The sequence below is a fragment of the Pteropus medius genome, unplaced genomic scaffold (assembly GCF_902729225.1).
Source record: "Pteropus medius unplaced genomic scaffold, Ma_sr-lr_union100, whole genome shotgun sequence".
Lineage (NCBI taxonomy): Eukaryota > Metazoa > Chordata > Mammalia > Chiroptera > Pteropodidae > Pteropus > Pteropus medius.
This window is the reverse complement of record NW_024340696.1, coordinates 34,313,367-34,326,388: the sequence shown is the minus strand read 5'-3', so window position 1 is coordinate 34,326,388 and position 13,022 is coordinate 34,313,367. Positions and strand designations below refer to the sequence as shown.

Here is a 13,022-nt window from a genome sequence, read left to right as displayed (position 1 = left end):
ATGAGATACCACTTCATACCCATTACGATGGCCTTTATTTAAAAAAAAAATGCATTGGCAGAAAAATTGAAGCTCTTGTGCACTGCTGGTGGGAATATTCTGTAAAATGGTGCAGTGGCATTTTTGAGAAAGTTAAACATAGAAGCGGAATTGCTGGATAATATGGTAATTCTAGATATATAGCCAAAAGCAGCACTGAAGGCAGAAATGCGAACCGATACATGTACACCAATGGCAATGGCAGCATTATTCACGATAGCCAAAGAGTAGAAACAATCCAAATGTCTATCAATACATGGAAGAAAAACTAAAATGAAAAACCCAGTCTTTCCCTCTTGTTGTAGGGAAAAGTCTCAACTCAGTCAATCTCCTATGTATCTTCTTTACTCCTCATACAAACCACATCATTTCTGATACTTCGGTCACCAAATATGTGGAGGTGGTGGGGTTCCCCACAACAAGCAAGTCTTGACACCAGCTGAGTACCTTACAATTTAACTCAATTCTGAGACTATCTACCCAGCGATAGCATCAGATCACACAAAATAAGGGCTCACTCCCACAAGATCCCTCCCCACCACACCCCATCTCACACACTTCAAATTCCAGTAGCCAGCCCAGGTTAACATGTGTGCTTCTAACCAGCTGGCTATAGATCATAGGTTCTAACACCCAGCCATTCGATCAATTTGCTACAACACCGTGGAATTCACAGAAACACATCTACTAGTTTATTAAAAGATTGATAAAGGATACAGATGAACCACCAGATAAAGAGATACATCAGTTCAGGTCTGGACAGACCAATTACTATCAACAAAATTAAATTAGTAATCTAAAAACTCAACGGAGAAAAGTCCAGCAGTGGACAGCTTCACAGGTGAATTCTACTAAACATTTAAAGAAGAATAACTATCCTTTTAAAACTATTCCAAAAAAAATTCAAAAGGAAAGAATGCTTCCAAACTCATTCTATGAAGCCAGCATTACCCTGATACCAAAACCAGACAGGAAAAAGAAAATTAAACATTTTAACTGTATCCAGTCGAACATCGATACAAAACTTCTCAACAAAATATTAAGCCAAAATCAAGAATACATTAAAAGGATCATACACTATGACCAAGTGGGATTTATTCCAGGGATGCAAGGATTGATCAAATACACAAATCAATACACCAACAAAAATTCCAGCTTTTTAACAGAAAATGACAAACTGGTTTTAAAATTCATACCAAAACACAAGAACCCAAACAACTTTGAAAAAGAACAAAATTGGATGCCAAACACTATCTGATTTTAAGACATAAAGCTACAGCAATCAAAGACAAATGGTATCTTTGTAAAGACAAATAGATCTAGCAACAATAGGAAAGACTTAGACCCACATGTATAAGGACAACTGACTTTTTCACATAAGTGCAGAGGCTTTTCAATGGAAAAATAATAGCTCTTTCAACAAATCGTGCTAGATCTCCATAAGCAAAAAAAAAAAGTTACATAAGACCCATACTTTGCACCATATACAAAAATTAGCTCAAAAAGAATCACAGGCCTAAACATAAAACTTTCATTCATCAACTTATAGAAGAAACACAGGAGGAAAATCTTAATGGCTTTAAGTTTGGCAGAGTTCTTACACCAAAAGCAAAATCCAAACAATCCCTCCGATCCCCCGCACAGTCCGCTCTCTCTTTCCATTGCACCTGGGGCGGCTTCTCGGTTCCAGCCTCTCCCTGAAGCTCCTCGCGCCCCGCCCCAACTCTCTGCTCCTCCCGGGACCGTCCTCGCCCCTCCCAGCCCGCTCCGCCCCGCCCACCCGCGTCCCGAGGCGCCTGGCGGGACGCGCGCCCGCCCGCTTCCCCACCCGGAAGAGCCAACTGAGCTGCGAAGTTGAGGCGGTGCACGGGCCCAGCCTCCTGTTTGGCGCTGTTTTCGCGCTGGCGCGAGGCAGGCCCGCCAGAGCCTGCGCGCCCCCGCCGCCGACGGTGCCTCGAGCGGCCTCGCGCACGCGCCTCGCCCCCACCGGCCTCTTCGCGTCCTTGGGGTGCGGTGCGACGCCGCCGCCAGGGCCGAGCTCTCTGCGCCCCTCCGCTTCAGGAGAGGCGCATCCCGAATGATTCTGACACTGCGTATCCGCCAGTAAGTTACAGCCGCTGCTTTGTTTCACCCTTATTTATGTTTTAACCCCTAGTTCGTCCCAAGTATCGTCCACATTTGGTTAGTTCAAAACTATTCAACTCTGGGACCGGTTTGGAGACAGAGCTGCCTCGGAGCCGAACCTGGGAAGTGTTCGAGAGCTGCCCAGGTGTTGTAAGGGAGAGGCCGCATCCAGAGACGTTACTGTGAAAGGCGGTCTTCGGAACACTACTGGACTCCACATTTGCCGAGCACCCGCGGGTAACTGGACTGGCGGGGAGGAGGCGCGGAGAAAATGCAGGCGGGAGGGCGGGGAAGGAGCGGGGCGGATCTGTAGACCCGGCGGGAGGGGGCGTGGCTCCCGGCAGGTGAGGTGCGGCGCCTCGGTAGGCTGTGATTCTCCTAGACCCAGCTAGCGGTCACTACTTCACCCTCCTAGCGTTACTTGTTGGTGATTCACTTTGGTCCAGAGGATAAAGTAATACAAAATGATTGTATTTTAATCTCAAATCGTCAGTAAGAAAACGGAAAGGGAACTCGAAAGTTTTAAAAGGCTAAGTGCCTCCAGTCTTTATCTGAGTAGGCGTGTTCATAGGGTGAGCAAACTGCTTAGAAACAGTGGATCAGTTTTGCGCAGATATTGAAAGTGAATGCTGTTTTTAAAAAATGTTATTTTAAAAAAGACAGCGAAATTTAATCTGACCTTAATTTGAACCATGAATTCTGCGGCTCCCCCCTTCCTACCCTATGCGAAACTGTCTTTTGCTAAACCTGTGGCTCCAAATTTAATATGCACGCAGCGTCAATCTTGGATGTTCTCTTGTAGCCACTCTTGGGAGCCCACTTTTCGTTTGTTTGTTTGTTTGTTTGTTTGTTTTTAAGCAAAGACCACATCATGGAAATACGGTGATTAGTTCCTTCCCAAGTGCTTTTTCTGCTTTTCACTTGGCTGAGTTTATAGTACCTAACCAAAACAAATTTGTCAATGGAGTGGCCGTAATTTGCTTTCACTTATTCTCTTAGCTATACATATCCTCATCTTCTAATCTCACAGTGGTATCTGTAGTTGTCAGGATTCTTGGCCTAACTGTGGCATACCTTCCTTACTCCTTTCACACCTTCCAGAATAGGAGATTCCCAGAGAAGGCAAAATATTGCTAATAAGTAGCATGTATAACACGTTTATGATACTAAACTGAACTTTGTAACACTCTTTAATCATTTTTTTATAGAGCCTAGTGCAATAAATGTTGATTGGATGACATAAGTCAAAGTATACTTGTCCTCCAGTGCTCTGTTTGCACACCAAATAAGAATTTCTTAATCCAGTTTGGACAGCTTATTTGTAACGGTCCGTGGCCACTTCTGGGATTGTCACCCCATTTAAATTTAATCCTTTTCTCCTTTGTGCTATTCATTTGCATTTTTACCATTCTTAGAGTGCTGGTATATTTCATCTGTCCCTTGGTTCTCTGGAGGCAGAGAACCTTTTATTGTGCTTTCATTTCAAAGCATAGTGGCTTGTACATGGTAGGTATCTGAGGCCCTTTTAATCTGTAGATTCAAATTTTGAAAATCTTGCTGGGGAATGAGATAGGCGAAGTAAAAAAATTTGCCGTCCTTATTTTCAATCTGTAGTTATTTAAAGACCAATTTTTGTTTCCTCACTTTAAGTATCTCATTTGTTCACACTCTTGACAGCTGTTTTTGCTAAAGCCAATAGTTTTTCTGGGTTAGGAAGAGAAAATAGGAAATAAGTTCACCTCCAAATGTAAATTTCTAAAGCCAATCTATTAACTATTCAAGTCAGAACTAGCTATCAATCTAAATAGTAGTGTGTGTCCCATTTATGTAGCAGAATACACATGCATGTATGTGTGTGTAACTAGAGAGAGAGAGAGAGAGAGAGATGTTCTTTCTCAGAATAAAACCTAGAACCAGGGCACTTTGAAAGAATTTTACCAGAGTAATTTTAGCCAAGAGACTGGCATTTAAGATTTTATACTTGAGAGCAAATGCGTGTATAGAATGTGGTTAAAGAGCAAGTAAGGACCTTTTACATAATAAAGGGTTAATGAGGAAGTTTTGGGAAAGGATACAGGAAAGTCATTGGACCATTTTGGATTTTGATAATCAGTACCTACATAGCCCTTTATTTACCTACTTAAAAAATAATGTATTTACTAAGTAATAGATAATTCAGATCTAATTAAAATTTAAATTCAGGTAGCATTTTGAGATTATAGTGTGACCTAAACTCAGGATGATTTACAACCAGACAATTTTTTTAACTTGTGTATAAGTCTAGAATAGCAAAGGCATAATACAGTCTTTTCTTTTTCTTTAGTTACCTAGGTTCAAGATGAATAGCGATCAAGTTACACTGGTTGGTCAAGTGTTTGAGTCATATGTTTCGGAATACCATAAGAACGACATTCTTCTAATCCTGAAGGAAAGAGATGAAGATGCTCATTACCCAGTTGTGATTAATGCCATGACCCTTTTTGAGACCAACATGGAAATTGGGGAATATTTCAATTTATTCCCCAATGAAGTACTAACTATTTTTGATAGTGCGCTGCGAAGATCAGCCTTGACAATTCTCGAGTCCTTCTCTCAGCCTGAGGGTGTCTCCATGAAGCAGAATCTTCATGCCAGGATATCAGGTGGATCATTTAAGGATTTTATTGCCTTATTATTCTCTAGGAAGATTTTAAGAAACCCTGACACGTTGAATTCAGAGCACTAAGAGATCATTGTTGTTTATATTTAAAAATATATCCTTTGTGTATTTCAGGGGTCCCCTCCCCCCAGTACCGGTCTGTGGCCTGTTAGGAATCAGGGCCACACAGCAGGAGGTGAATGGTGGGCTAAGGAGCGAAGTTTCACCTATATTTGCAGCCACTCCCCAGCCTCAGCTCCACCTCCTCAGATCCATCAGGCATTAGATTTTCATAGGAGTACCGGTCCCTGGTGCCAAAAAGGTTGTGGACCACTGGTTTAGTTGATATAGCACTTGTCAGCCCCCGGGGTGTTTTAATGAAGCATTCTCCAGGAATTTAGAAATGTTTGTTTTCTGAGAGTTAAATTGTAAAGTCAACATAGACTAGAGTGTAGATATACAAAAGTTTTTCTAAACAAAAATGTGGCTCCCTTACTGGCAAAATGTGATACAGTCTAAGTTAATATAAATAAAGAATATTTTCATTAGAAAGTGGGCAAGTGAGCCTTGGAACCATAGAAAAAGAAGTCATAGTGGCAAACATTGGCAGTTCCCACCTTGATTGTACAGTATACAGTATATGGAAAGAGAGTCTCAGCCAGCAACAGAGAAAATTCAAGTGTATCTGTGGACTTGTAAACACCAGATTAATGTAGCCTGGTGCCTTAAGCATTCAGTTCATTTAACTAATTTGCTGGTTGGTTTTTGTTTTTTTAATTCCACACTTCCCAGACTACCTTCTGATTACTGTTGTTACTTGGCTTTCAGAGTAGATCTGTCAGCAGAGAGAAAATGTGCAGACTGTAGAAACTTAAAATATAATCACACATACGGTGCTTATTTCTCATGAGCTTGGCAAATCTGACATATCCATCTTCTATGTGCACACTTACCAGGTTTCAGAGCTACTAAATTCTGAGGACCAAGAATGGACCATGGGACATGAACCAGTATAACAAATGCTACCTTGATAAACCTGTTAGGAGGCAGCCTTAGACTATCACAGCCAGCATATCTTTACCTCAGTGATTCATTATAGCCAAACATGAGAAAGGAGACATATCAGCATAAAACATTTTTTTTGGCATTTCACACCTGTTAAATTGCCTGTTTATTAGTGGTGAAAAACACAAGATTTTTAAAGGATCAAGTGCTGCCGTGGGTAAACCTCCAATTTAAGGATTGAAAACACTATCAGACTTCCGTATCAATAAATCCCGAGACTAACTGAAAAAAGCAGTAGCTTTGTGGTGCTATGGTACTCGTTGGTTATTATGCTACCATCTATCACTCAGTTTTGTGGTTTACTCAGAGTCATCAGATGATTTTATGTGTGGCCCGTGGCATTATATTCTTGTCGAATGTGGTTATAATTACATACTGTATTTAGATCTTACTGAATCAGTCCTTTTTAAAATCCTGATTGATATATCATTTATATATGTACTTTTATTTTTTTATTTTTATTTTTTAGACAAGGCAACCCTTGGTTGACCTCACAGATTGCAAGGACCTTGTCAGCTTACAATCCCTTATTTTTTTATTTTTTATTTTTGACGTCTACAGCACCTGGTCTTCCTAGGTGGTCTCCCATCCAAGTACTAACCAGGCCCGACCCTGCTTAGCTTCTGAAATCAGACAGGATCAAGCTTGTTCAGTATATATGTACTTTTAAATAGAGTCCACTGATAATTGTTATTTGAAATAATTCTTTTCTATTTTCTTAATTGATTTGATCTGATTTTGTTTCTTAAGTAAAACACAAACTTTGTTTTTCCCTTTCTCCCCCAGAAAATATGAGAATAATCCCATAGAGTCAAATGCCAGGGTTGATATTTTTTGTTGTTGTTTTTCTCTGTTAGGTTTGCCCGTTTGTCCTGAACTGGTGAGGGAGCACATTCCTAAAACCAAGGATGTGGGACACTTTTTATCTGTCACTGGGACAGTGATTCGAACAAGTTTAGTGAAGATCCTGGAATTCGAACGGGATTACATATGTAACAAATGCAAGCATGTATTTGTGGTGAAGGCCGACTTTGAGCAGTACTATACGTTCTGCCGGCCGTCGTCATGTCCCAGCTTGGAGAGCTGTGATTCTTCAAAATTCACTTGCCTCTCCGGCTTATCTTCATCTCCAACCAGATGTAGAGATTATCAGGAAATCAAAATTCAGGAACAGGTAAATGATCAAATGAGAAAAATATGACATTTGAAGAAGCGTTTTTCAGCTATGGGCAAATTTCTAGAACTAGGGAACATACAATGGATTACAAATAAAAACTTGCATCATCACATTGTAGAAGATCAAGTATGAAACTATTGCACATGTATTTGAAGATAGTTTTTAGAGACCATGATATATGTATACATCTTTTATATAGAGCATCTTTTATATAGACCATGACATATGTATACATCTTTTCTATACTGGCAAGTGGGTTGTGGAGTGGCTTAATAATTATATTAAAATTAAGAAGATATTTAGGAAGTTCAAACTAGCTGTACTTAACCAAGAGATAGGAAACAATTAAGGCATACATAACCACTCTTTAATACATGAAAGTGAGCCTGATTTTTACTTGCCGCTTAAACACAAAGGCTTATTCAATGTCAAGGACTCAGACTCCTGTCTTTCTATACCATTTTTAACTCACGGCTTCTATTATGGTTGTCTATAGTCTAAGATGGTGGCTACAACTCTATTACATTTGTATCCTAGTCAGAGAACAGAAACAAGGAAGGATAGGCAAAAGCACCTGCCATCTAATCCAAGCCTCTATTTAAGTAGTCTCCTTCAAAGTCTCCTACATCACATGTACTTATATCTCATTGACCAGAACGTAGTTGTATGACCGTACCTGGATGCAAGGGAGTCTGGGAGATACATTGTTTTTTTACTGGGCACATGTCCACCAGCGTTCTGTTCCTAAGGAATAATCAAAGGATCTTAATGATTCATGTCAGGTCTTGTGACTAGAGATCAGGAGAGAAATGGCTCTCAATTCTAAGTAACTTATTTTAAGTTGTCGAGCATGTGTTTATTTTGACCATCCACAAGGTAGATTATATTTGGAGATGTTTTCCATATTGGCATTTTATTTCACTCTAGTTTTAGTGAATTCTTAAACTGATAGTAGATACAGTTTGCAAGAAAATTCCATAAATCCCCTTCATAATTAGATTGTATGATAATACTAGAGAAATAGAAATAGTAATTTCAAGAATTGCCAGGCTTTTTAATGCTTAGCACGTATTTAAGCATACTCGGTACATGTTTTATTTTCCTTGTTAGGTTCAGAGGCTATCCGTTGGAAGTATTCCACGATCTATGAAGGTTATCCTAGAAGATGACTTAGTAGACAGTTGCAAATCTGGTAAGCATTAACTTTTGTTAGCTTGTGTAGGAGGTCCTAACATACTGATTAGGAAAAGCCACTTTTTCTTTTCCCGAGAGTGAGTGTGGAGGCTTAATTTTTCACCTGGGAACAGAGATTGGCATAGTGGTGGGACATAATAGCAGGAAAAGAACTGGGCTGGAGCTTAGCAGTCTAGTCCAGCTGCTTGTTTTATAGATGAAGAGCCTGACTTGCCCAAGGTCACTTGGAGAGTTAAGTGACAGAACTAGAGCATGAACCAAGTTCCACTGACTTCTAGTTCTGAACTCTCTTCAATGCACCATAGCTCAACAGGAGCAACTTTTAAAAATGTTGGGTTTAGTGGGCAATTATGTAAGATGCATCAGAGGATGTGAACTATCAAATGCTACTGCAGCCTTATTGGTGTCTAGAAGAAAGGAGATAATTGTTTCTCTCTGCTCTGTGTTGCTGACACCACTATAGGAGTCATATTGAATTATGGTCTTCTGTCCTCTGAGGGTCCTCAGTGTTTCCACTAGCCAATTGCCTAAATTATGAGGAAACTTGAAACCGTATTGGAAGAAGAACTGTGGGTGTCTAGCATGGATAAGCCTCAGGAAGAATGTGACAGCCAACTTTCATTAGTTGGAAGATTGTCATATAGAAATGGAATTGGAATTATAGAAGATGCTCTTAGGTTTCAATGGGCTGAAGCTACAGGAAGGTAAATTTTGACTTAGTATCTAACAACTCAAGGTGCTTGACATGGGCCTCCGATGATGGTGAGTTTAAGCAGAGGATGTACAGCATCTTGGTAGATGTTTAGGCCTCATGATGGCGGTTGGTCTGGATAGTGTTCCCTCACTATCTTACCATATTGACAGAAGACTTTGCTATAGGGTTTGAAAATCTTTTGGATTTGTAAACTTTCAATCCCAAACAAAGTTGTCCTCAGAGCTACAAATATTTCATCAGTTTCGCTAAGACTACTGTTTCCAGCCCCAAAATGGAAACTTGTTCCTCTAAAGCCAGCATCTTCTGTTCTCTACATGCATTCTCAGGCCTTGTCCAGACCTTCGTTTGTGAGGAGGATATGAGAGCTTACTTTTTCTCTTTCCTGCTCTTATTCCAAAAAACTTAAAAACTGCCTACAATTTTTTCTTTTTTTTTTTTAACATTTAAATTAAATTGAAGGTGAGTCAGAAAATGGAAATGATTACTAAACCTTAACCGAATGTCAGCAGTTGCCTTTTAATTCACCTCAACATTCTCTGCGTTAAATATTTCCCATTGTCACTAAAACACTCTTCATCTCTATCCAAAAACAAAGTACCACAGGTTTGTCTACTGGGCAGTAACAGGTATGTCTGATCTCTTATTCCATATCCCAGTTCTCTACTGGACAGATCAAAAATGCTTCATTTCAACAAAATCCATCATTTCCCTTTTCTTAACCCTAGACTTCTCCAAATGCCTCATTTATAAAACATTTACTGAGCTGATATTTCATAAAAACGATGAGGCAAATACTCAAAAGAGTATCTACAGTCAAGAATAATTCTTTTATCAAAAGACTTCCCCCATCCATCCAAGAATCACCAACCCATACTTTTTGAAATTTATGTCAAATTCATTAACAGTTTATAGTTATCTAAACAGTATACTAAGGAAATGACAGCTTTGCTCATGGATTTCCTACGAAATACACAAGCTATGTCAAAGCACTTTGTTCATATAGGAACTCTAGATTTTAACCAAAATCTATACTATTTGGATCAGCAAAGCAGATTATTCTCTATCCTTTGATAGAGAATAAGGTGTTTTCATGCATTTCCTCTAAACTGAATTCTTTCTGCACTGAAAAAAATGTTAAGCTATTTTTCTTTCACATGTCACTAATAATAAAGAATGGAGGAAGCAGTCTGTCAACAGCTATTTTTTCATTTATCTATAGCTACAAACCTCTTTAAGAACCAAAAGATATAAATGGCATAATCCTTGCCCTTCAAGAATTTACAGTTAGGAACCCCAATCTGACATTGCAGAGTAATGAAGTTGGAGGTTGTGTGTTGATAACTGTCAGTACAGTAGATCAGAGATGGGTCTGACTGGAGAAGGCTACAGTGGTAAATATATTGCAGAAGGCAGAGAGGCACAAAGAGATTGGATTGTATAAAAGTAAGGATTTTAGCTTCCTGAGTATAACATTGTTTATAATAACTTACTATAGGAAACTTTAAAATGAGCATCTATTGCCTTGGACTGTTTTATATATCTCATAATTGTTCTGATGATCATGTGAATCTGCTGTTCAAACATATTTGAGTAAATGAAACGTATATATTAAAGGCTTTTTAAAGGTATTGGTTCTACAAATGTAGGTTTAGAATAATAATAGCTAATGCTTTTTGAGCACTTACATTCTAGATATTGTATTTACAAGCATTATCTGACTTAATTCTCACTATAGTCCTATGATGTAAGTATAATTATTCCTATTTGTAGGTCAAGACATAGGCATAGCAAAGTTCGGTAACTTGCCCAATGTCACATAGCCAGCAAGTGGTAATGCTGGGATTTAAATCCAAATCTGACGAGTCAGTACTATTGACCGTTCTTCAGTACTCTACATTTTCCACATTATCACTGCTTATTAAAGTCCAGTTATTACTAGTGAGTGCTGTATCTAAAAGTTAAGTTCCTCATTTGACTAATTTAGAAACAACCTAAGTATGATCCATTAAAATGACAATAGTAGAGGACTATTCTAAGTGCTCATATAAAGTTGCCAGACTCATTTTCATCTTAAAAATTTGAGGCAGACAATAAATGACCATTATTCTTAATCGGATTTAAAAACCATCTTTTAGGAAGGCTCTTGAAGACATATGTAAACTGCCTATTTAATTTGTTACTATGTTTTTGCCTTTGGCGAGGAATATGCTTTCTATTCTGTGAATTGCTACCACCAGTTCTATGGATTTAGCATTTATAGAACACTTTTCTTCAGAATATCAAAAGCTCTGTGGATTACACATTATATATTGAAATTTAGAGAGTGTTAGGCGTTTTGCATCAGCAAACACCATATATTTGGCACAGTCTTGGAAATAAAGATATGCCTGTTAGTTCACAGGCAGTATTTGTTGTGCAAAATATAAGCACCAGGACTGGCTTTGGGGTATGTCCAACAGATTCAAATCTTTGGGGACTAGGATCGTGTCCCTTTTTTGATTCCCTTTTATACAGCACCAAAATATTGGATGCCAAGCATTCATAAAGACTTGTACTGATGCATGAATTATATGTAATAATAATTACAGATGTCAGTGTTTGGAGAATGTGCCTATAAACTGCCCCAAAGACTTATAGGAAAATCTATAAAAATATACTGTTTTGCCCATCAGGAATGGGAAAGTTTCCTCAGGTGAGAAAGAACCAACTAAGAAGAAACAAGTAGCATTGTGTCTTATGCTTTCCTAGTTTATGGAGAGGAGCTTTGACATAGAACAGGTGTTCATTTCTTGATTCGTTCATTTTTTTGTTCAGTAAGAAAAAAGTCAGTGAATAAAATGTTAGCAAATGTGGTAAGTAAAAATTAATATATAAGAAACTAGCTAATATCAGTAATCAAAAGATTGTTTCCTTCCAGATGACAAATTGATTATAATTTAATCCTCTGGCTGCAATTATCACCTCTTTAAATGAGAACTCTATGGCTAGAGACTCGGAGAGAATGCATACTTTACCCAGTGTAATAATGATGAATAAATGATTCAGTAAACTATTCCCTGTGAAGGCTAATAATTCGATGTGGTTCTGATGTAACAGATTAAGAAAAATAAAAGTGCTCACTTGAACTTTTAGTTGCACAGATACAAATACCTGTTTAAAACAATCAGGAACCTGTGGTGGTTTTTTACACCCAGATTGTTTACTGAATGAGTGCTGGATGAACGTACAGCACTTTAAACCGTGGTCAGAGAGTGGTTTATTTCTTAGTTCTGGTCTTTTGTTATGCGACTCTGCATCCAGCATGCAGGTTGCTACTGCTGGACTTGATGCTTTTTCCCAGGTGATGACCTCACTATTCATGGGATTGTAATGCAACGATGGAAGCCCTTTCAGCAAGATGTGCGCTGTGAAGTGGAGATAGTCCTGAAAGCCAATTATGTCCAAGTAAATAATGAGCAGTCTGCAGGGATCATCATGGATGAAGAGGTTCGAAAGGAATTTGAAGATTTTTGGGACCATTATAAGAATGATCCCTTTGCAGGTTTGTGATTAAGGGTATAAAGATGATAATTATTAATGGCATGTTACTCAATTGTTCAATGTGTTGTCTGTGATTAGGGAGCAGCCTTACATGCTTTGGTCCCCTTTTTACTAAAATATCTTCCTTCACCATTTCTGCCATCCCAGCACATTTCAGCATAGCTTAGTTGCCACTGCATCGATTTTGATTCATTACAATAAGTAGCCTTTGTGTAATGGGTCACAAATTATGGAGGAAGACTCTTTCCTTTCCCTTGGTAGTTTGGCAGGAAAGCTTCTGGAACTAGAATTATCAGCTAAAGGAATACTTGTATGAGTATTTTCCTCCTCAAAACAGCTATCACTGAAACATGAGTACAGACTCCGAGATAAGTATAAAAGGCCTGAGACATGCAAATTAGTTAACAGCATGTGGGCATTAGCTTCTGGTAATATGGATGTAAACACAGAGTGCTATCACAGAGGTAGATCCTTTTACGTTAAAACAGGCTCAGGAAAGACTTGTTAGAATATCATAGTTTCCTCTATGG

General features: G+C 38.7%; 1 protein-coding gene across 10 annotated transcripts in view; it reads left to right on the top strand.

The window, feature by feature from the left end:
- Positions 1-1,849: 1,849 nt before the first annotated feature.
- Positions 1,850-13,022, top strand: part of MCM9 (minichromosome maintenance 9 homologous recombination repair factor) — a 63,620-nt gene continuing 52,447 nt past the window's right edge. For 4 of the 10 annotated variants that reach the window (XM_039871275.1, XM_039871283.1, XM_039871261.1 and 1 more), the window contains exons 1-5: positions 1,856-2,142; positions 4,487-4,805; positions 6,724-7,040; positions 8,154-8,235; positions 12,293-12,493. In XM_039871275.1, coding sequence (XP_039727209.1) covers positions 4,502-4,805; positions 6,724-7,040; positions 8,154-8,235; positions 12,293-12,493 — 904 coding nt within the window. In that variant the 5' untranslated portion in view covers positions 1,856-2,142; positions 4,487-4,501. Of the gene's footprint in view, positions 2,143-2,182; positions 2,401-4,486; positions 4,806-6,723; positions 7,041-8,153; positions 8,236-12,292; positions 12,494-13,022 lie in introns of those variants that run through there. The other 6 variants (XR_005654681.1, XM_039871265.1, XM_039871311.1 and 3 more) reach the window with 5 other exon arrangements.